Source organism: Dipodomys spectabilis, unplaced genomic scaffold, assembly GCF_019054845.1.
Source record: "Dipodomys spectabilis isolate Male_0828 unplaced genomic scaffold, ASM1905484v1 ptg000297l, whole genome shotgun sequence".
NCBI classification, from domain to species: Eukaryota; Metazoa; Chordata; class Mammalia; order Rodentia; family Heteromyidae; genus Dipodomys; species Dipodomys spectabilis.
Window position 1 is genome coordinate 18,911,124 of NW_024870974.1, and position 22,767 is coordinate 18,933,890.

Below are 22,767 nucleotides of genomic sequence, written 5' to 3' on the forward strand. Positions count from 1 at the left end.
GAGGGGGGGGGGAGAACCACAATTACAGATGTTAGAACAACAAAGCTAGGAGAACTCCTCTGATGATCCAGCTGTCCTGTCGCTGCTTCCTTCTCCAAGTACGCTGACAGGAGGCGCCCAGAGTCCCGGGCCTCACCAGGAAGTCTCATTAGCTCCCCTTTGACGAGATGCTCTGTGGACAGGGCAGCCAGGGGCCTGGGACAGAGGCCTCCTCAGAGAGGGGGGCCATCTTGCTACCCACAGGAGGAGCGATGGAGTTGTATTCCACCTGAACCCGTCTTCCTGACACACCCCCTCTCCCCACTGTTGCTCCTGGCAACAGCATCCACAGCAGGCTCCACGTAGTGGCTGTGCAAGTGGCACAGGCCAGCAGTCAGAGCCAGTCCCACGGCCACAGACAGGCCAAGAGGATTCCTAGCTAGGGAGTTCCAAGCTGGAGCCCCAATGGGGCACCGACTCCCTCCAGACTGAGTCCAGACCCGTGACTGGTCTTGCTAGGATCTCCCATGCTTCCTTCCTTAAGCCCTGCTTTCATGCTGGCCCCCGTGGGCTTTGACTCAGACGAGAAGCACCTTGGTCCCTCTGATAGGCCACCAGCGGTGGCACACTGGAAGCGCCAGAGGTATGGAAGGCAGGGGTCAGCTCAGCCCCTCAGCCCCCTGGCCTGTGGATGCTTCAGAGGACCAGAGATGTGGAGGCTCAGTGAGGTGGACAGGGAAGGGATTAGGCCCCATCAGGGTCCGGTTAGAGCCTGCCATCTTGTCCTAGAAAAACGGAAAGGCCACTGATGGGGCTGATCTTGCCCCAATTTGAACTTGCAACTAACTTGTGTTCCTTCAGACATCCAGGCAGCAGCTCAGAGACTCAACCCCCTCATTTGATCCTACACGGGATTGGAATCAAAGGAGATCTGCATGTGTCGTTGCTAGGGATGGGGTGGCTAAGGGAAACCTCACACAGAGGAACTTAGGTTCCTTTCAGAGGCTTCTAAACCCACAGGGGAGAGGGTGTCACTTCCAATGGCTGAAGGCTTTTGGTAGGACACATGCAGGCAGGGTCTCATCGAAGTGCAGACTCCAAGAAACTTAACTTAGAATGTGCTACACCATGAGTATTTTTTTTTCATTCCTGCTAAGATATCAAAAGAAGAGTAATTCAGTCAGCATGTGTGCTTTATATCCCTCATTGATCTAACCTCAGGGACCGTCTATGGTAAAGGAAGAGTCGAGGTGGGAAGAATTGCGAGCTGAGGGTAAATGAGAACACGAAATCAGTAACACCGTCCATTTTCAACAATTGCCAGTAACTTCTGAGACACTGTATGGAATGGAAAGGCTGGTGTGGATAAGGAAACTTTGGGTATAGCATACCCATGACCTCTCTCTGGCTATTGCTGCACTACTCTGATAGTTCTGTTTTCCAGCCTGGAGCTTCCCACTCTGGGGTCAGCATACTAACTTCAATCCCTATTCATAACTCTAATCCCTACCTGTTCAACCTCCTCTAAAGATAGGCAAGTTTCCAATGGATCTGACTTTGAGTTACCCCAAGTCCTAAAGAGAACAGAAGGGTCAAGAAACATTCACTGCATATTTGGATCAAAAATCAATGTTTCCAAGAGGTGTTTTCTTTGTTGTTCCTTTCTTTTCTTTTTGTTTGTTCATTTATCTGTCTTTGGGATGGTAAGGGGGGTGATGGAAATGCTGGGACATAGGGTGAACAAATGCAGAGGTGGTACTCACTAGGTACTATGTTGAAAATAAACTGTACAACTTGTGGGTAGGGACTGGAGGGAAAAACTGGGAGAGAACAAGGGAAGGGGTGACATTGTCCAAAAAGAAATGTACTCACTACCTGACTTATGTAGTTGTAATCCCTCTGAACATCACCTTCATAATAGCAACAAAAAAGAACCACTGGAAAAAAAACAAAAGCAATGTTTCCTACCACTGTTGTATCTACTGTTGAAATTAGATTTCCCAAGAATAACTTCTGAGTTTGGAGTCAGGGACTAGAGGCTAGTGGAAGTATTGAGAACATTAAACATGCATCTCATTTATAGCAGCACCTCAGAAATCTCACCCCATCGAAGAGAGTACAAGTTTCCCAGGGTGATTATCATACCCAGCTCTTTTGACCAGCAGTCCTACTACCATCAAACATGACTAAGATAACTAAACCAAGCATTCTGGTATCCCCTTCCTCACCTTGTGAGTATGGTCCTTACCCATAGTGGGATCCCAGGCCAGCAGCAAAGTCCTCTGAGGAGACTCTCCTGAGGTCACAAGCCTCTCCAGTCTACAGACATCCAGAGATGGTTCTAGAGGTGGGTTGTTGTCTCTGCTAGACAGTTCCCCATTGCTTCTGAAGGAGCTGTGCATAAAAGTGATTGGGAGAGAGTCTCTGCATCCCCAGAGAGCGTTGTCACCTCAGTACTAGCAGGAACAGGGTCTAGGGTACTTCCTTCTGCAGTCCCTGTCAGGACAAAGACATCTATGTAAGGATGCAGTAAAATGATGGCAGAGCACTGAGGGACTAAGCAGAAACCCAAAGACACCACAGAGATGGTGGGAGCATATTCTCTTATTGGCTGGAACAAACTGCATGACAGAGTCGAGAGTGGAGACCATGGTGTGCCTTAGGGACCATCAGTAAGAATGTGAACCAGCCCCCCAAAAGTGTGAACATGCAGAGGATCTTGCCCAGGAATGCGACCCCCTGATAGAGCTGCAAGAGCCCCATTTCCAACGCATTTTTGAAGAGGAGTCCCTAGCCCTTCTGGACCTGTGTGTTCTAAACAACTGCCACATCGGAAATAGAGAAACGATTGCACCACTGTTGTTGTTTTTTTCACCTCTGCTTCTAGCTAGAGCAGTAGAATCCTACACACCAGCTTTGTCAGTGCCGCGCTCTTTTGCCATAATATTAACACTATAAGTTTCCCTAATGGTAATCATGACATGAACATCTGCTACAGACAGAGACAGGATCGCGGCCTCCCACTGCCCTCTACCATCTGATCCCCGGGATGTCTGGCTGATGCGAAGTCCCAGGGCATGGGAGATCGCTGCACAGGCAGCAAGCAAGCAACAGCACATTTTAAGAGTCAAACGATTGCCTGGGGTCAGTGCTTCCCTCTGCTAATTCCTGGCTTTGGGCAACTCTTCCCGGAGCCTCATTTGCAAAACGGGGCCACTTTCAGACTCGTGGTTCCCTGGCATGGAGCTCCGAAGCACGGAGCTGGGCGCACAAGCCACAGCACTGCCGTGTCCACCGCGATGAAGAGGACGGTGGGGGATGAGGCAGTGTTGCCAGAAGCTGCTCAGCTCACTGTCTATTGCTCCCACGTCTTCCTCACTCGGAGACACAGAGGGGAAGAACGAGGCGGCCTAGGGTGAACGCGCGCAGCAAATCCACCGTCCAGATGCCTGCTCGCGTGGAGCGCGTGCCCGCGTGGAGCGCATGCCCTGTGCAGCGCGTGCCCTGTGCAGCGCATGCCCGCGTGGAGCGCGTGCCCTGTGCAGCGCGTGCCCTGTGCAGCGCATGCCCGCGTGGAGCGCGTGCCCTGTGCAGCGCGTGCCTGCGTGGAGTGCGTGCCCTGTGCAGCGCGTGCCCGCGTGGAGCGCGTGCCCTGTGCAGCGCGTGCCCTGTGCAGCGCGTGCCTGCGTGGAGTGTGTGCCCTGTGCAGCGCGTGCCTGCGTGGAGCGCATGCCCTGTGCAGCGCGTCCCCGTGTGGAGCGCATGCCCTGTGCAGCGCGTGCCCTGTGCAGCGCGTGCCCTGTGCGGCGCGTGCCCTGTGCAGCGCGTGCCCCGTGCAGCGTGTGCCCGCGTGCGGCGCGTGCTCGCGTGGAGCGCGTGCCCTGTGCGGCGTGTGCCCTGTGCAGCGTGTGCCCTGTGCAGCGCGTGCCCTGTGCAGCTCGTGCCCTGTGGAGCGCGTGCCCTGTGCAGCGTGTGCCCACGTGGAGCGCGTGCCTGTGCGGCGTGTGCCCGCGTGGAGCGCGTGCCCTGTGCAGCGTGTGCCCGCGCGCGGCGCGTGCCCTGTGCAGCGTGTGCCCGCGCGCGGCGCGTGCCCTGTGGAGCGCGTGCCCTGTGCGGCGCATGCCCGCGTGGAGCGCGTGCCCTGCGCGGCGCGTGCCCTCTGCGGCGCGTGCCCGCGTGGAGCGCGTGCCCGAGGAGGTGGAGGCGGAGCGATGGCCGCGCAGTCGCGGGGTCCGGGCGGCCGCCCTACCTGGGGTGATGGGGCCGGCCCGCGCCCCGGCTCCACGCGGGAGGCCCCGGTGAGGTCCGCGGAGACCCGACGGAGGACTCAGCCCTCGCCCCGTAGACGAAATAGGACCGGAGGACCGCTGACCGTGGAGACGGCGCGGGACGCCCGACCCGCACGCGGACGCGGGGCCGGGGCGCACTGACCGGCTCCCACTGCACGGGCGCCCGGCCGGGTTCCGTGGAAAAGCGGGACGGAGACCCGAGAAGTCCTCCCCCCATCCTCCCCTGCGTCCTCCCCCATCCTCCCCTGCGTCCTCCCCCCATCCTCCCCTGTCCTCCCCCCGTCCTCCCCGTGCCCCCTGTCCTCCCCGTCCCCTCCATCCTCCCCCCGTCCTCCCCCCATCCTCCCCTGTCTGCCCCCCGTCCTCCTGTCCTCCCCGTCCTTCTTCCGTCCTCCCCGTCCTTCTTCCGTCCTCCTCGTCCTCCCCGTCCTCCCCGTCCTTCTTCCGTCCTCCCCCCGTCCTCCCCCATCCTCCCCTGTCAGCCCCCCCTCCTCCTGTCCTCCCCGTCCTTCTTCCGTCCTCCTCGTCCTCCTCGTCCTCCCCGTCCTCCCCGTCCTCCCCCCGTCCTCCCCGTCCTTCTTCCGTCCTCCCCGTCCTTCTTCCGTCCTCCCCGTCCTCCCCCCGTCCTCCCCGTCCTTCTTCTGTCCTCCCCCGTCCTCCCCGTCCTCCCCATCCCCGTCCTCTCCCCGTCTCCCCCTCCCCCCGTCCTCCTCCCCCTCCCCGCCCCTGACTGCGGAGCGCCGTCCGCGTGTACAGGAACCCACGTCCCCCTCTTCCTTTTCTCCTTCAAGTATCAGTCCCTTTAAGTAAAATTCAGCTGCTATAAAAGGAAAAGATGGATAAAGCTCTCTATTTTAAAATGATTGGAACGTAGACCAAGTCAGAAGACAAACAATTAACTGAGGAAACTACCTGTAACACCTAACACAGCTACACATCACATTAGCTGAACGAGTGACAGTGATCCCGCTGACAACGAAAGGACAAGAAGAAAGACAACACAAGCCCATCAGAATGTGAACGCGATTACAGATGGGACACTACTGTGCGTGTCTCATATTAACAAATATTAAAATGTGTGAGCCGGAAGTGGCGCTGTGGCTCAAGAGGTAGATCGCTGGCCTTGAGCTGCAGAGCACAGGGGCAGAGCACAGGGACAGCGCCCAGGCCCCGATTTCAAGCCCCACAACCGACAAAAATAAGAATAAATGTGTGAGCGCAAGCAGGATGGCTAGAAGTAGAGGCGCACGAAGGTACATGTTCACTAGTACCAGACCTGCGTGCATCTCACTGAGATAACCCGACAGCCTTTTCCATACTTACAATGAAGTTACTTCTGATATATGTGACAGCATCATGGGCCCCTAAAACACAGTAACGGAAATAAGCCAGATACAGAATAACAGGTATTGTTCCTTTCCACCTGTGTGAGATACTTAGACTAATACACTGATGGTGCGGATGAAGCAGAAAGAAAAATTAGAGGTTAGCAGGAGCTGGGTTTTACCTTTTCATATTTTCTGATGCTAATGATTGAAGCCAGGACCCGAGAGCTGGTGGCTCACGCCACAACTCAGGAGGCTGAGATCTGAGGATCATGGTTCAAAGTCAGCCCAGGCAGGAAAGTCCATAAGACTCTTATCTCCAATTAACCACCAGAAAATTAGAAGTGGAGCTGTGGCTCAAGGTGATAGAGCACTAGCCTTGAGTGAAAGAGCTCAGGGACAGAGCCCAGGCCCCGAGTTCAAGTCCCACAACCAAGAGCGACAATGAAAGATTGAAGCCAGGGCTGCTTCATGCTGAGTATGCACTCTACCACTGAGCTGTATGCTAGCCCTGTACTACAGCTTGTCATTGTATGTAATTAAGGCATATAGCATGAAGTTACATGGTGGACACCGTCACATGGTTACTATGGTCAAACAAATTAACAGAGCCATCATTCTACCAAGCACTTGTTGATGGTTAAATGTTAGTTTTAAATAACAAGAGAAAAAGTACAACTTTTATACACATGTGACATAGGAGGGTTATTTAGGGTAACCAGATATATATTTACAAGAAGATAAATTTGTATCTTACGATGAGGACAAAACAATGTTTGCTAATAACACCACAGACAATAGATAATGTGTGGTTTTCATGACACAAACATTCCATCTCGTTTTTGGCTAACTAATTGCCTCCCAGGATGAAGCCAAACTCCAGTGCTGCCTGGCACAAACACAGCTTAAGACTGCATGAGGTCCTTCAGGCTGCTCTTCCATCTCTCAGATCCCTTCCCCGACCAACCTGGAATCTGGTCCCCGCGCCTAGGAAGCCCTGCTGGTGTAGATGGTGGCCTGGTGGGCGTTGGCCCGCTGGGGCTGGGCTTGGATGTGCCTGGCCTCCTGTCCTCACAGGCCACCGTGCTGGCCCCGTGGGAAAAGGCCGAGGAACAGAGCAGCCCCGACCCTCATCCGCCCTCTCCTGCAAAGGGACAGAACAGAGCTGCAATCCGCTAACTATGGAAGCACATTCTCCAGTGACATCCCTAAGTGATACTTTCCATGCCAACTCCCCAAGATCAAGATCAAAGAGATGCCCGCTGCCAGGCGAGAGCAAGTATTTCACTACTAAGCACTTTTTATCATTTTCTCCTAAGATGACACTGCCTATTTTTTTTATTGTTTTTCTTATTTACATTATTTATTTTTTGTTATTTCTTTAAAAAATGTATTTTCTTGTAAAGACGCTGTACAGAGGGGTTACAACTACATGAGTAAGGTGATGAGCACATTTCTTGTCCAGCCTTGTTACCCCTCCTTTGTTCTTCTCCTACTGTCCCTTCCGTCCCCCCCACACACACACTGCCTATTTTTTTTTTGGGGGGGGGGGTTGGTCATGGGGCCTGAACTCTGGGCCTGGGCGCTGTCCCTCAGCTCTTCAGCTCAAGACTAGTGCTCTACACTTGAACCACGGCACTACTTCTGGCTTTTTCTGCTCATGTGGTGCTGAGGAATGGAACCCAGGGCTTCTTGCATGCAAGGCAAGCGCTCTACCACTGAGCCATCTTCCCAGCCCCGACACCGCCTGCTTATAAAGAATGATTCCACTATATGTCAAAGCAATAATACATGAAAATGTTTGTGTCCTAAAGCAGACTCTTTACAAACTGTTCTGCTATCCAAGGGCCGGGGAGCTGCGGCCACAGACAGCCCCCTTGCAACAGGTAAGGCAGCAAGAAGCCGTGTGGCTTCTCTTTACAGCTCTGGATCACAGACTTGGTGTACTAAGTTTGCAAACCTTGGTGTCCTCTTGACCGTTCTCTTACCCTCTTCCATTATTTCACAACTTTCAGTAAAGAAGATGACCAGAACAATCACACTCAAAGCTCACCTATGCTATTCCCTATAAAAGCCTTGGCTCAGGAATAGACTGCAATGACAGAGTAAATTGTGGTTTTGTTCATTACCACTAACGCCGACCAACAGAAGCAACAGAAAGCTGACAACATCAAGGAGTATGATGGCTAAAAATAAAGTGAACGGCAAATGAGAGGGAAGAAGCGAGTGCTGGATAAATAGTCAGGATTTTTTCAGGCATACTCAATAGTTCTAAGGGATTTTTTAAAAATTGTTTTCTTTGGTGGTCCTATACACAAACATTTAGAAAGTCTGGCCAATGTTTTGATGTGAAGGAGGGAGGCAAGCGGAGCTCTTTTCACAAATGGGTTTTCAAAGGCAAACATAAACTCAAACAGTAACAAAATCATGAAGGCAGTAGAGTCAGATGATTATCATACAGCCCATAATTGCCTTTTCCAGCCCCGTTCGACCCTCACACACCAGCGTCACCTTTTACCCACAGACACACATGAATCTGACCTGGCACGCAGAACTCCTAGCCTGTCCTCAGAGCCTTTCAGACCAGGCCTTTTGCTTCCACGAGGCCCTACAAGCCAGAGACACCTCTGCTCTACCAAGGACCGTGCCTTCAGCTTCCAGGACACACAGAGAGAATGATGTGTGAGAGGAGCCAGGGCACAGGCCATGTTCTTTCACAGGGGTCCCTAAGAAATGTCCTTGAGTCCTTATCAATGGGACCTTTCCAAGGGAGGGAGCGAGCCACACACCCACCTTCCAGCCTTTGTCCCAGTCCTAGAGGGCTCTGCTTCCCACCAGCATCCACTTACCCAGGGGCACGCGTCCCCTCCGGCTGGGTGGAACAGCTTCCCTGCAGTTGCACAGATACATCCTTTAAACAAAAGTCTTTTCTCCTCCCTGAGTCTTCCCCTAATGGGCAAAGCAGCAGCTGTTGCCATTAATCCTCAGTGTTGACAGGAAACCGTCTCTTGGGGTCTAAATCCAGCCTAAGTCACCGTAGTTTGCTCCAAAACCACATTTATATCCACTCCGTTTCCAACCACAGCGTTGTTCGAGCCTGCAAGAAGAGCCGGAGGAGCTGGTGCGGGCATGTGGCTGGCATCGACAGCCTTGGCAGAAGCTGTTAGGATCAAACACACCTTAGGAGTCCACTTCCGGACTCCGTCCCCTACTGGTTGTGCTGAAGCCGGTTTCCACACACTGGTATGCCTTTAAGAATCTCCTGATACTAGACAAGGTGTGCCGTGCCTGCAATCCCAGCTACTCAGGAGGCAAAGACAGGAGGCTTGGGAGTGCATGGCCAGCCCAGTGCACTAGTGAGATCCAATCTCAAAAACGGAAAAGACAAACAAAAAGGCCAGGGGCCATGGTCCCGTTGGTAAGTCGTTTGCCTAGCAAGGGAAGGGCACTCTCCTAACCTTCCTGTTTCCCTCCTCCCAGCCTCATACAGCCCCCAGCCCCCTGGGACGAGACACCTGCTGCAGACAGAGGAGAATCTGCCAGCCCCTCTTCTCTGAGCCTGCAGCAGGAACTCTCAGAAAACCCTGGCTCCTGGATTAGAAAGGGGGTGAGAAGAGGCTTAGAACAGCATGTTCCATTCGCCTGTGCGCTGTCTCTCCGTGTTGGAAAGCAGGATGACATTTTATGTTACATACGGACCTCACCACCTGCCAGACCCCAGCCATCACCCAGCCCCACGCCCAGCTCACCGCAGAGCCAACAGCAGCAGGGCTGTTACTTGCTTGTCCTTCTTTGGCTGAGCTGAATCAGAAACTCTTGCTAGGAATCTAACTGCAAAACATACAGAAGGACACGCTATATAGGATCCCCAGAAGAAAGAAACATAATATGAGCCACATCTACAACTTTTTTTTGTTTGTTTGTTTGTTTTTTTGGGTCCGGTCGCGGGGCCTGAACTCTGGGCCTGGGCACTGTCCCTCAGCTCTTTAGCTCAAGGCTAGCGCTCTACCACTTGAGCCACAGTGCCACTTCCAGCTTTCTTCTTTTTGCTTATGTGGTGCTGAGGAATCAAACCCAGGGCCTCATGCATGCAAGGCAAGCGCTCTACCACTGAGCCACCTTCCCAGCCCCCACATCTACAACTTAAAACCTCCCAGTTGCACTATGGGGGAAAAAAGAGTTAAAAGCTACACATTTACATAATATGCTATATACATAACTTGCTAGTAGTTCTGTAGGAAAAAGTTAAAAAGCTAAAACAAATGGTGTTTATTTTTCTGTATGTATTTAAATCATTATGTTGAAAGTACTATTGCCCATGCAATCGGTATAAAAATGATTAGAGAGTTGGCAGTTTTTCACAGTCAAACTCTAGTACCCAGGGTGTGTCTTGCGTATCTCAACTATGTATCTCAATTCAGACTAGCTGTCTGTCCGCCCCTCCCCCCCAGGAGCCACACACAGTAAGTTTGTTATCAGTAGACATCACAGGTCTAGACCAGGGAAAGTGGCTGAGCAGAGGTCATGATATGGAGTCAGGTCTGACAGCTGATAGTTCCAGGGGCAAGACAAGTAAGATGAAGGGACTGGGAGTGGAAGGAATGATCAAGAGCAGATGTAACAGAAGATCTACCCGTACAGTGCTTGTACAGACCAGAGGCTGTTCTGGCCACAAAGTTAATAAGTTCCCTCATTCATAATCACAACACTGTGCATTCTGCACCATTGTTATCCTGCTCATGGGCAAAGATCCTGAGTCCCAGGATCTCCGTAACTTACTCAAGTTCACCCAATTCTCAGGCTATGATAGATGGGTTTTCCCACTGCAGGTTCACTTCTGAATAGCTTTGTAGCCTCATCTACAAAAAGGATAACTACATCCCCACGAAGAATTCCCAATGAGGCGCTAAGTAACAGCCACTTAGCACTTGACAAGAGCTTTGACACCAAGGAACTTGGTCCAGAGAAGGAAGAAATGGGGTCTGCACACACAGAGTAGGCAGCCGACAGCCCCTTGCCAAAGCCAGTAAGAGAGAGAGAGAGAGTGTGAATGTGAAAGGCAGCAAGCAAGCACCGAATGCAGAGCAAGAGGGGCAGTAGTGTAGTGAGCCGGAGCTCTGCCGCCCCCCCCCCCCGCACCGTGCCCCCCCTTCCCTCTCACCCCGTGATGAGACGGAAGCCCAGCTGTGTGCTCCCAGAAAGTGAGAAAACAGTGTTTTTATGCCACAAATCTGCTTGAAGTCATTTCACACTAGCAATTTGGCTCATCTTGATATATTAGCAGAACTAAATCCATTACATTAACATCCCTGGCCCTGACTAGAACAGTTATATTAATGTCACACACAGGGAAGGTCTAGCGGTGGGGTTTATGGTTATAAATCAGGCCTTTTGTGTCCTTCAGCAAATCACTTAATTTCTCTGGGCTACTTCCTGTTTTAAAATGAAAGATTTGAATGAAATAATCCCTTAGATTTCTCCCAGCTGGACAACTGTACATATTTTTAATGTTCTATTTAGTCACGAAATGTATAAGAATAAGCTGCTGAGAAGCATGTTGGCAGGTTGTGGACCAAAGTCTGGCTCATAATTATCATCTTCACCAACACCTTCCCACATCACTCCTGGCTGAAGATCCAGCCTGAAATGGTCCGAGAATATCCACTGAGTCCTCAGAGAGGAAAACCCCACTGAGATTCTGTTCCAGAGCTGCACATTTTCCTTCTTCAAATGTTTTTCCTTCTTCCTACCTTGATCACTAATTGCCATTGTAACTGATTCCTGTGCTGAACACAGGCTGACTATCCTAGATCCTTATTATGGTGTTCAGACAGTCAAAATAAGTAAAAACATCTCCAGATACTTTGGAGTGCTAGGACAATCTATGTAAGGTGAAAGAAAAACTCCCATAGTTCTCTTTAAATTTCACTATAACTTGCATTAAAATGGAAAATCAATGGACGGTTAGCGGGACCCCCTTTCTTTTTGTCATCCCTTAAAAAGAAAGGTTTAGAGCTTCCATTCTTCCCAGTTATTCTCTCCCCCTTTCCCTGCAAAAGAGCAACACAGACAAACAGGGGTTTGGCTCAGATCTAAATACTTACTGTTGGCAAGGGATGGTGACATTTTACTTGGGGTGAGCTAACAGTGTAGCAGCATGCTTGTTGTGTGATATTGGGCAAGTTCTGAGGAGCCAGTTTTCCCATCTGTGAAATAGGGAGACTATTAGATTTCTCATGAGGATGTTGTAAGAATGAGACACACTTGCAGCAAGGCATAGCAGTAAATGAAAGAAGCTACTATCAGAAGTGAGTTAAAAGTCAGGTAATCAGCTGGGTGCCGAGGGCTCACACCTGTAATCCTAGCTACTCAGGATGCTGAGATCTAAGGATCTCGGTTCAAAGCCAGCCCGGGCAGGAAAGTCCGTGAGACTCTTGTCTTCAATTAACCACCAGAAAACCAGAAGTGGTGCTGTGGCTCAGGTGCTAGAGCGCTTGCCTTGAGCTGAAATGCTCAGAGACAGAGCCCAGGCCTTGAGTTCAATCTCCACAACCAACAAGAAATAAAAAGTCAGGTTACCAGAGTCTAGAAGAGCAGAATATTTCAACTGGAAGCAAGAAGTGGGTGTGGATAGATGGAGAGGTGAAAGGGCATTCACAATGGAGGGAAAGCCCGAATGCAGATGTACAGGTGTGTTCGTTGTCATTACACAGACATAGATGACACCCCCTGGAGTAGGGTGATGGAGACTGAGGTGCTAATGGAGTAAATAAAAATAAGAGGAAGAAGCCAGAAGGTTTGGGGATGGCTTGTATGGAAGCCAAGGAGGGAGCAAAAATGACTGGCATCTAGAGAGCCCAGACAAGTCCAATCTGTGCAGGATCTGAAAGAGGCAAGGTGGTGGCTCCTTTCTAGAGGGCTGGAAATGCACTCCGCTTTCATTCACGCCTTCAGCCAACCTTTACTAAGTGCATACAAGGGAAGTCCATGTGCTCGGGGCTATAACGATGAACACCACATAATTTGCCCCTCCAGGGTTGTAATGGAGACAAATGTTCCAGCAGATAATTACAAAACAATGAGCTACATGCTTAGGGGAGATGTGATCATAGACTGTTTGAGTAGCACAGGAGAAAAAACAAGGATCTTAGGGTTGGTAAAGAATTGCCTTTTCCCTTTCAATAATCCTTAACATTCCTATCTTATGATTGAATGCCCAAAAGTAGTCTCAAAGGCCCATGCTGCAGTGACCGCGGCATCTCTCTACATGCCTGTTTTCTAGATTTTACACCATGCATACCCTTTATGCTCACACAGGCCCTGGACTCCACCCTCTATCCTGCATTGACCATCCCCGGTTGAAACCTCTGGAGGGTGGGAATCATTGCACAGGACCATGAGCAGCGTAACTCACCTATTACCTGTTGCATAACTTAGCATAGGTAAAGGTAAAGACCAAGAATCATGCAGCCCTCTGATCAGATTTCCATGTGACTCATGGACTGACACACCGTAATGTAATTGTCACCATAATGACCCTGTGAGACATTCTAGTTCATTCCACATCGTACAGATTAAAAAACAAAACCAAGAAAACACAATAAAACGTCCCTTTAATTACCCAGTGCAGAAGTAGAGACAAACACGAAAGTGAGCAAAATCCATATGATGACAGCATCTGCAAGAGGCTAACAGGTGTACTCTAATAACACCTCCTTAAGGCTGTCTTTTCCCCTCACCTTGCTTAACTTCTCCCGGACTTCCCCTGCCTGGGCTGGCTTTGACCTGGATGGGACTCTTGTGGTTTCCAGGCTGGGTGAAGAAGGAAGGTGGGGAGGACTGGCAGGTGTCCTGTGGGTGATCAGCCACTGGGTGGCGCAGCGGAGGACTGCAAGACAGAGTGATGATGAGAAATGATCTTGACAGGCCAGAGCAATGAGCTGGATCTAACAAGACAAAATTAAACAAGGACAAATGTTAAATGCTTTGCTCAGGTCAGAGAGAAAAAAAAAAACCAATGGCATAAACTAAGAACGAAGGAGATACGGCTCAACCTGTAGGCACTTAGAAAACACACATACACCTTTAAGTTTTGAGCTGAAAACATGCTACTTTGAAAATAAAAGAGATCAACAACAAAAAAATGAGGCATTTTTGATGCCACATTATCCCCTCACCAAGGGACAGAATTGTCCGTTCTACTCCGAAGTTACTAGGCTACCTTTGAAATTAGATTCTGGGCATCCTACTTATTTCTATGGAAGAAGGGACAATGCACCATTAAACATAATTTTGAAGCTGGGCACAGGTGGCTCATGCTATATAATCCAAGCTACTCTGGAGGCTGAGATCTGACAACCATGGTTTGAAGCCAGCAAAGAAAATCCATGAGACTCTTACCTCTAATTAACTACCCAAAAAGCCAGAAATAGAGCTGTGGCTCAAGTGGTAGAGTGCTAGCATTGATTCCCTCCCCCCCTCCCCAAAAAATGATCAGGGGCAGTGCGCAGGCCGTGAGTTCAAGCCCAAGACAGGCATAAAATAATAATAATAATAATCATAATAAAAAATAATTTTTGAAAAAAGCAAAGCAAAGCAATTATCAAAAGCTTTTCTACGGGACACAGTAATTTTCATTGTTTACATGTTATTTTTAATCTTTCGTGTTACACTAAACAAAATAGGTTAAACTCACATAAACAAGAGTGCATTTAGAAGACAGGGGCCTTGGTGGCTTATGCCCCCTGATCGTGTATTTTTGGAGAGTAGTTTAGCAATGGGAGTTTCATCTTGAGGAAGAAGCTCCACAGTCATGAGCTGCAGGAGCTAAGAGGTTGATCAGGAAAGATTAGGACCGTCCACAGTAGGGTTGGTTGAGCACTATAAAGAGTAGCATTGGCAAAGTCTTCAAAACTTTTAGAATGCCTTATTTATTATTATTATTATTATTTGCCAGTCCTGAACTTGAACTCAGGGCCTAGACACTGACCCTGAGCTTCTTTGGCTCAAGGCTAGCACTCACCAGTTGAGCCACAGTGCCATTTGCAGCTTTTTCTGTTATGTGGAACTGAGAAATGGAATCCAGGGCTTCATGCATGCCAGGCAAGCATGGTACCACTAAGCCACATTTCCATGCCTGTAGAATGCCTTCTTTTATAAAAGTGAATGCCTTCTTTTATAAAAGTGATTTTGTCTTCATAATAGGTTTCAAAAGCACTGTTTTGCTACTAATAATAACCCGATTCTTCATAGATGGGAACTTTTGGACAAAAGAAGCGGAATGTTGTAAAGCACAACCAAGGTGTTCGTACCACGGCAAGCCATTTCAACTTAATATTAAAAGCAAAAGTGTTCCTGTAAGTCAGATCTCTACAAAGATGAAATAGATATCTCCAGATGTTCCTGCAGACGGTGTCTATTAGTGAAGCAATAGAAGAAAGCAATTTAAGAATTGATCATAGCAGTGGTTTTTCAATTTCTCTATTACAACTCACTGCACAAGATGTATTTTGTATTACCTCCAAGCAAGTGCACTCACCAACAATAAAATGGAGACAAAAGTGTAACACAGTAATGATTACTATTATTACACATATTATATTTAAATTCTTTTTCTATTTCTTTTTTGTTTTTTTTTTTTTCAGTGCTGACCTTTACCTAAACTGATTTCATTCCCCCTGATGTAGCACTCAAGTTGACGTGCACTCAAATACAGAACCATTTTGGGGGATGCTCAGGTGAGCTAAGAGAGCAAAGATCGCTTCTGACCATGACATGCAATAGCTCTAGGTTCCCCAAACTGTGTTATATAGCTTTAGAAAAGACAAACCTCCAAATCCTGAATTGAAACGCTGTGTCTCTAACTTGCTGCTCTCATTCTCTTGGCTGGCTTATTGAACTTTTTCACTTTTGATTCTGTTATTCCTACAATTACCTGTCCTTGCTTATCCTGTATCATAGGGGAAATCCTTTATTCCTTTACCAGAACAATTGGTAAGAGTATTAAGTTGTACAGCCTCAGGAGAAGGTTGTGACACTGGTTCATACAGCTGTGTTCGTTTATGTGGCCTGCCTTTTTTTAAGCCAGGGACAGATTCTCCAAGCACACTAACAACTATTCTCTAAAGAGACCATGACTATGACAGGACAGGGCTGGCTGTAAAGATTAAGCAGAGTGGTATATTCCATGCACCTGGCTCGTGGGAACTGCCAGTATGGTGTAGACGGGGTTGTGATGATGTGGAAGATGTTATCTTTACCATATTCCCCTAGTTTAGCGGTCTAGAAACTATACTTGTTACAATACTCTGTGTTCTTGACACGAATGAACCCATACTGGCTCCTAAAAAAAAAGCCTCACTTGTTTTTTAATCTCCTTCTAGTTCTTTTGAGTATTTCAAGGCCTTCACAGGAAGCTGAGTGGTAGGTTGTTTCCCTGTCATTCCTTCCTATCTTTCAGAAGGAAATTGGCTCACTTCTCATCTTCATTCTCACAATGTTTGTCACCAGGATGTTGTTTTGTGCTGGGACATGCGTAACTCAATGCCACCAGACACCAGAGTCAACCTCCACGAGCTACTTTTCTGTAGTTGTGCGGCTCCTCCTAGAAATGTTTTTGGCTTGGAGACTTCTACTTTTTGAAGAACTGAGAAACAATATCTGGCCACAGTAGCCCGCTTTCTTGTCAGCTATAATGCCACACTCATGCATAAGTGAGCCCGTGTCTTTGGCGCTTGCTTCATTCTGAGAGGTCCCAGCACACGTAGAGGCTCCCGTTGCTTGACATATTCAGGTGGCTGGTGGCTGCCATTTTGCTGGTTTGAACGCCAGTCCTCCCACTAATTAGCTGGGTGATGTGAAACAAGTTTGCTCCTCTCTCTGCGCTTCTGTTTCCTCAATTACAAGAGGACTCAGAACTACTTGACAGGGCTCTTGTGAATATTAAACAAACTGAATGTGTGTCAGCTATTGTTACCATAATTTAGACCTCATTAAAGAGTTCTTGCCTTCTCTTTGCAGGTTGGATGCAGGTTAAAACTTTATAAAAGTAACTAAAATTGGGAGTATATCCCACAAGAGATTTATTTCCCTAAACCTTTGATGCCCATTTTCATAAAGGTTGGGTTATGTGTCTGACTACATCTGAGCACACAGGATGAGAGCAACTTCCTTTCCCCAGTTTTTGGCATTTCCCTGTCAGTGGCATTTCTTCCTTATGAGTCCTGGATCTTGGCCTTCGTGTTTCGTCCAATTCCTAAGCAAAGTGCCACCCATAGGGTGAACCAAAAATGCTTGAGATGGTCAGATTGCATGAGATTCCAGCATATTCTTCTTCATGCATATTCGACTTCTTGCCTCCTTGCCTAAGCTGTGCATTCCTGCCTCCCTAACATTCAAATATTGATAATGGGCCTGACACTGAACATGGGAACAATTTTAGTAGGCAACACAAATGCTTTTGAACACCAGGATTGAGTTGCTTGCTTACCAGGCAACTCAATTGATGATTGCTTGCCAGCAGGAAACCAGTCTAAAAACACCACTGTGCCCAGTACCACCAGGCATTGGAAATAAAAAGTGCCAGTGTCCAATGGCACTGCAATTGGTCTCGTCTCCATTTTAAACTTAAAACAGTAGTGACACATGTCTCCCCCACACAGGCCTATATGAAATTCCTAAAGCACTCAGCTCACCCACCCAGGTGCCCAGGGGGTCATGGACTGCGGTATATGAACAACCTCCAGCATGACATGAGTGACTCTCGCCCCTGCTCTTAATAAAATAAGAAACCAATAGGATTTCAGGAGAGAAACGATGCCTGGGGGCTGGGTTAGGAGTGAGAAATTGGAACCACCATCTAAAGGCAGTCCTTTCTGTGAAGGAGGGGGAGTGAGTGGCAGTAACAAAAGTAATCATGTGAAAAGTTTGCACTGGATTTTAATAAAAAGGATAGGTTTTTAAATTCTCTGCCTGATGGCGACATTCTTAGGAATCCTGGTTTTCTTTGGCTAAAACTGAAACTTCCCACTTTTCTGCATAGGCAAAATGAATTTGTTTAGGAAAATAGAGTTCTAATTGTGGAGAACACGGTTCATTCTCACCCCATCTCTCATTTCTTATCAATTAAAATTATTCTTAAAATACATGTGTCCCCCTCCTTTACAAATCCAACTATGGCATTTATTTTAATTTATTTTGAGATAAGGTCTTACTATGTAACCCGCTCTGTCTTGGATCCTTATGATCCTCAATTTCCTGAGTTTTGGAATTATAAGCATGTACGCTTACAATACAGCATTTTGATCAAGGCTTACATCTCTTGAAATCCTAGAGGTTTTCTTCTTAATCCTCGCGGTGATCAGTTTCCATGAAAGATGTAATTAAATGAGATTTTTCTTGTTTTGCCATAAACTGAAAAAAATGATCTGGAGAAAGTGAAATTGTACCTTGTGAAATATATTTGACATGAAATACACAACATGGCCTGGCTGGATGTAAGACTCCTTCGGGAGTGTGGAGCTGGGAGAGTTTTAGGGCCATGGGTGGGAGGGAGGGGTCCAGCGGATGCATCATTGACTTTCTGTTACTATGACAAAACACCTGAGAAAATCAGATTCTAAGGAAGGAAAGGTTTTCACACACGGCTCCAAGAATGTTCAGGCTATGATGGTCTCTGTCGCTCTGAAACTGCCCGGAGACCTCATCAGGGCAGGAAGCAAAGTTTCTCACTTTATCTTGACCAGGAAGGCAAGAAAGAAAGAAAGAAAGAAAAAAGCAAGGGGCATTGATTCCAATACCCTCTTTCAATGCTGTACCCCTCAGGACCTAGTGGCTCATGCCTGTAACCCCAGCTACTCAGGAGTAATAGTTACGAGGAGTATCATAGTCCAAAGCTGACCTGGGCAAAAAAGTGTGAGACCCTATCTGAAACTCAACTAAAGCAAAAATGGCCCAGGGGCATGACTCAAGTGGTAGAACACCTGACTACTGAGTGCTAGGAACTGAGTTCAAACCCCAGTACAGCCTCCTCCCCTCCCCAAAGATCTAAATAACGAAACACTCTACATCTCACTGTAAAGGAGGCTCCCAGTCACTTCAGTCTTCATTAAACATCTGAGCCAATGAGCCTATCACACAGGGCAACAGATTGAACCTGAAGGGAAAGGCAGTCCACGTTCAGTATCTCCATTCTCTCAGGTCCTTCTGGGCCTGATGAACCACAGGGAAGGGCTGCGGGGACAGGCCTGCTCGTTGAATAGTAATTAGGACGAGGGAGACTGGGAGGAAACAAGAAATGCCAGTCTCTGCAAGCGGCCTCTGGGGGCAAAGGCGGGGGGGGGGGGTTCCCACCTTGCTCTAGTACGCAAAGGGCTGGTGGAGACTTATTGATCGCCCCTGTCACCCCAACTACAGCAAGAACAAACCAGTGTCCGCTGCAGCATCTTGGAGGTAGAGGACAGCGGTCTGTGAGCACACAGACTTTTCTTCCTATGACTAGGAGAGAAACTTGATTTATTGATTCAGTGCTCGCTAGCAGACGGAATCGAGGGATCACTTACGCACCTGACCAACGCGCACAGCCCAGTTACCAGGGTTGCATCGACTCCCCAGGTGACGGGGGGCAAACCACTTAACCTCTTCTGCTTCAGGTTTCCTCATCTGGAACAAAAGGATGTGGTTCAGTGACCATGAGGGAAGAACGTGATTAGCTCAGAGGCTAATGAGCTCAGGATGTCAGGATGTCAGTGAGTGTGTGAGTGTGTGTGTGATGTGTGTGTGTGTGTAGGGGGAGTGGGGGAGTGGTCTCTGTTTGGCCCTCCTCCCTCCCCAATGGAGAAACTACCTCAGAACTCCAAGGGGAATGAAGAAGGGGCAGGAAGCTGGCTCGGCCCAAGATACCATGGTTAGGAAAGAGAAGAAAGCAAGCTGGAGCGTAAGCTCCTGCTGGCGCAGCTTTGAACTAGAGCAGCACATTCACTTTCTCAGTATAAAGACACTTGGGTTTGGAGTACACGGCTGAAGAGTGAGCCATGGCAGTCTAATGTAAAAGCAACAGTTCTGCTGGAATAGATCCCCTACCTTTGAAACATTCCACAGAGCACCTGTGGTTCTGATGTAAATCAAAGGCCCTGTGGTCATCTCCGCACAGTACAGGGAGAGCACGGAGTTGTTCGGCTTGAGATGTGTACTTGATCAGTGGAAAGAATGTTCTTATTCCCTGTGTTTTCTGTGACATCCAGAAATATATTCGCTGAGAACTATTTTTTTTTGGTCGGTCGTGGGGCTTGAACTCTGGGCCTGGGCACTGTCCCTCAGCTCTTCAGCTCAAGGCGAGCGCTCTACCACTTGAGCTACAGCGCCACTTCCGGTTTTCTGGTGGTTTATTGGAGATAGGAGTCTCACGGTCTCTCCTGCCCGGGCTGGCTTTGAACCTTGATCCTCAGATCTCAGCCTCCTGAGTAGCTAGGATTACAGGCGTGAGCCACCAGCGTCCGGCTTCACTGAGAACTTTTAACTTGGAGCAACCCAACCAAACCAGCACTTCCACATGGAGCTTCTGAAGCCAGCAAGGAGTGGAACTTGGCATCTCTTTAAAGTAGATTAAGACACAGGAGCACTGATCTGTTGACTCCAATCTTAATAAAGCAGATTCTTCAGTGCAACAAGTGTTTTACGCTTCAGTATGCTTTACAAAGGAGTTTTAAAGACATCTATAACACAAAAGATAAAGATGGGTAATTTTGTCAATTGGGCTAGGCCATAGTACCCAGCAGTCTATTCAAACATTATCCTAGATATTGTGGTGAATATTTTCTAGAAGAGATTTAAAAATTAAAAAGGAGACTACGTAGGGGCTGGGAATGTGGCTTAGTGGTAGAGTGTTTGCCTAGCATGCATGAAGCCCTGGGTTCTAGTTCTCAGTACTATACACACAGAAAAAGCTGTAAGTGGCACTGTGGCTCAAGTGGTAGAGTGCTAGCCTTGAGCAAAAGAAGCTCAGGGACGGTGCCAGGTCCTGAGTTCAAGCCCCCGGACTGGCAAAAAAGAAAAAAAAATAGATGGAATAAAGCAGATCCCGCCACCCTCCCTTGAGAGTGGGCTTAATCCAATCAGTTGAAGACTTTAAATAAAAGACATAAACCTCCTTAGGAGGAAGACTCTTCTAGCAGATGGCCCTGACTTGAACTGCAATCTGCAGCCTGCAGGCCTACCCTGCAGATGTTGGACTGGATATTCCTCCGTCTCTGTGAGTCAGTCCTTTGATGTGTCCTTCTCTCCACTCATCCATCCCCTCAGTCCGTTTCCACGGAGCGGTGTGATGAATAAGCACTGCAGTGGATGTTGCTGTGTTGATCAGTATTTCTGGTTTTTCTCTGCTGTTTCTGCCTCTGTGAAAGGAATACCATTTCCCGGAAAACTATGGCCACGTAAATGGCTTTGGACAGTCATGTGAAGTGGAAGTGACTGGCGTCACGTCTAAGCGAAAGCATGGAAGGAGTATGTTCCTGCCACTCCCCTCTTGGCAGCAGAGCCCCAAGTCCTCACGCTGAGATGTGGAAATACCAGACGCTGCCCGCCCCCCTGGGCCTCTGATGACCCCACGGAGCAGGGGTCACCGCCGGGCTCCTGTGCATGTGGAGCGTGATTGAGAATGACTTGCTTCAAACCACTGAGATTTGGAGATTGTCTAGAATACATCACTTGGGGGGAAAAACGTTCTCTGGCATCCTAGCAACACCTACTCAACTATACACATTACACGTTCTTAACTTTTTCCCCACAGCTACAAGATCAATGACTGCTATGGGACAGAAAACACTGAATCATTACTTCGAATACTGCATATACATGAAGATGACAGAAGTACCTCTAAAATTAACTTATGTCAACTTTTCCTAAACTGACCTATGCTTTGATCCAATTATAGGTACATTTTGCCAAACTTGCCAATACCCATTCAATTATGAAGCCTAGAATAAAGGAAGTGTAATTTGGACTTGGACATTTTTGGAACGTAATCCTTGAAAACTAGCCTGTCCCAAAGGCTCCAGTGCTGTATGATTTTACAAAATTTTAGGATCTGACCATCTTTCTCTCTGCTGGAATTCTCAAACTAAGAAAAGAAAATGCTTCCATACTACAGACAGATCAAAACCAGTATTATCCATAAAATATGAAGAATCTATTATGGTTTCAGTTAAGCCACAGAAAATGTAGCTTTTGCTGAGTGGAAATAATCAAATGTATATATGAAAGATGGAATGTTGACATACATGAGCTTATGGAGAACCACGACGAAGGTGGAAATAATCAGGACTTCAAAATTACCCAGTTTATCTGGAATCTCAAAATATGAACACGGCTGAGATGACCAAATCCATCCATAGGATGGCACTTCAAAAACAATTCTCACAATTTTGTCCCACCTTAAAAGAGGTACGCACCATTCCCTCCCTTAATTATCCAAGCCTGTGAGCAAGCCTCCATTGTTCCTAGAGGAATTGCAGTTCCATCCTAGGTAGGAGACCACGCAATTACCTGCCCACAGTTGCCACTCAACAGACGATGGACTGATTTCTGTCACCTCTTTCTCAAGCGTCAATACCCTAGCCACCTCCCTCATCTGCTAAAAGCAGGGAGCAGGTAGAGAGAAAGAGCAGCATCAGGGCTATCTCCATGTGCTGACATGCATGGCCTGCCTCACTGTGCATACCTGCAATCTTACCCTGACTTAGGGTAAGTAGGATAACTGGGCCCCAGTGGAGTCAGGATTGGCTTCAGTCACTTTTGGTCATGGCCATGTACTAGTACACAGAATTAAAGCCTTTGTTGGATATTCAGCCTCCAGATATATCATGACTGACCCTGCAGAGTCTCCTGAACAAGGTCAGGGAGCAAACTGCACTGTCTTCCTTTCACCTATGATTTCTTTTTGTGCAGAAAAGCACAATGGCTAAGGTGCTTGGCTGGGAACAATAGCAAGGTCACAGCAGGCTAGATCTGCCCCAATACAAAAGCAAGCCAACCTGCAGGAGGCTCATTTGCTCAGAGGACAAAGGTCAGTGAGCAGTGGGCAGGTCTCCACAGCCAGGAAGCAGACTGGATCCTCAGGCTTGTGAGCTGCAGGTCACCAGAGAGTCAGGGATTATCAAGGACAATTTTCCCCAGAGGTA

At 48.1% G+C, this 22,767-nt stretch overlaps 1 protein-coding gene across 1 annotated transcript; it reads right to left on the bottom strand.

Moving 5' to 3' along the window:
- Positions 1–233: 233 nt before the first annotated feature.
- Positions 234–19,732, bottom strand: Reeld1 (reeler domain containing 1). The gene is given in 15 exon segments (XM_042701603.1): positions 234–403; positions 406–642; positions 1,546–1,553; positions 2,228–2,282; positions 2,285–2,365; positions 2,368–2,600; positions 4,229–4,419; positions 5,592–5,632; positions 6,595–6,651; positions 6,654–6,722; positions 9,052–9,184; positions 11,698–11,799; positions 13,333–13,539; positions 19,157–19,252; positions 19,673–19,732. Coding segments are annotated over 15 exon segments (1,740 nt in total).
- Between the last annotated feature and the right edge of the window lie 3,035 nt (positions 19,733–22,767).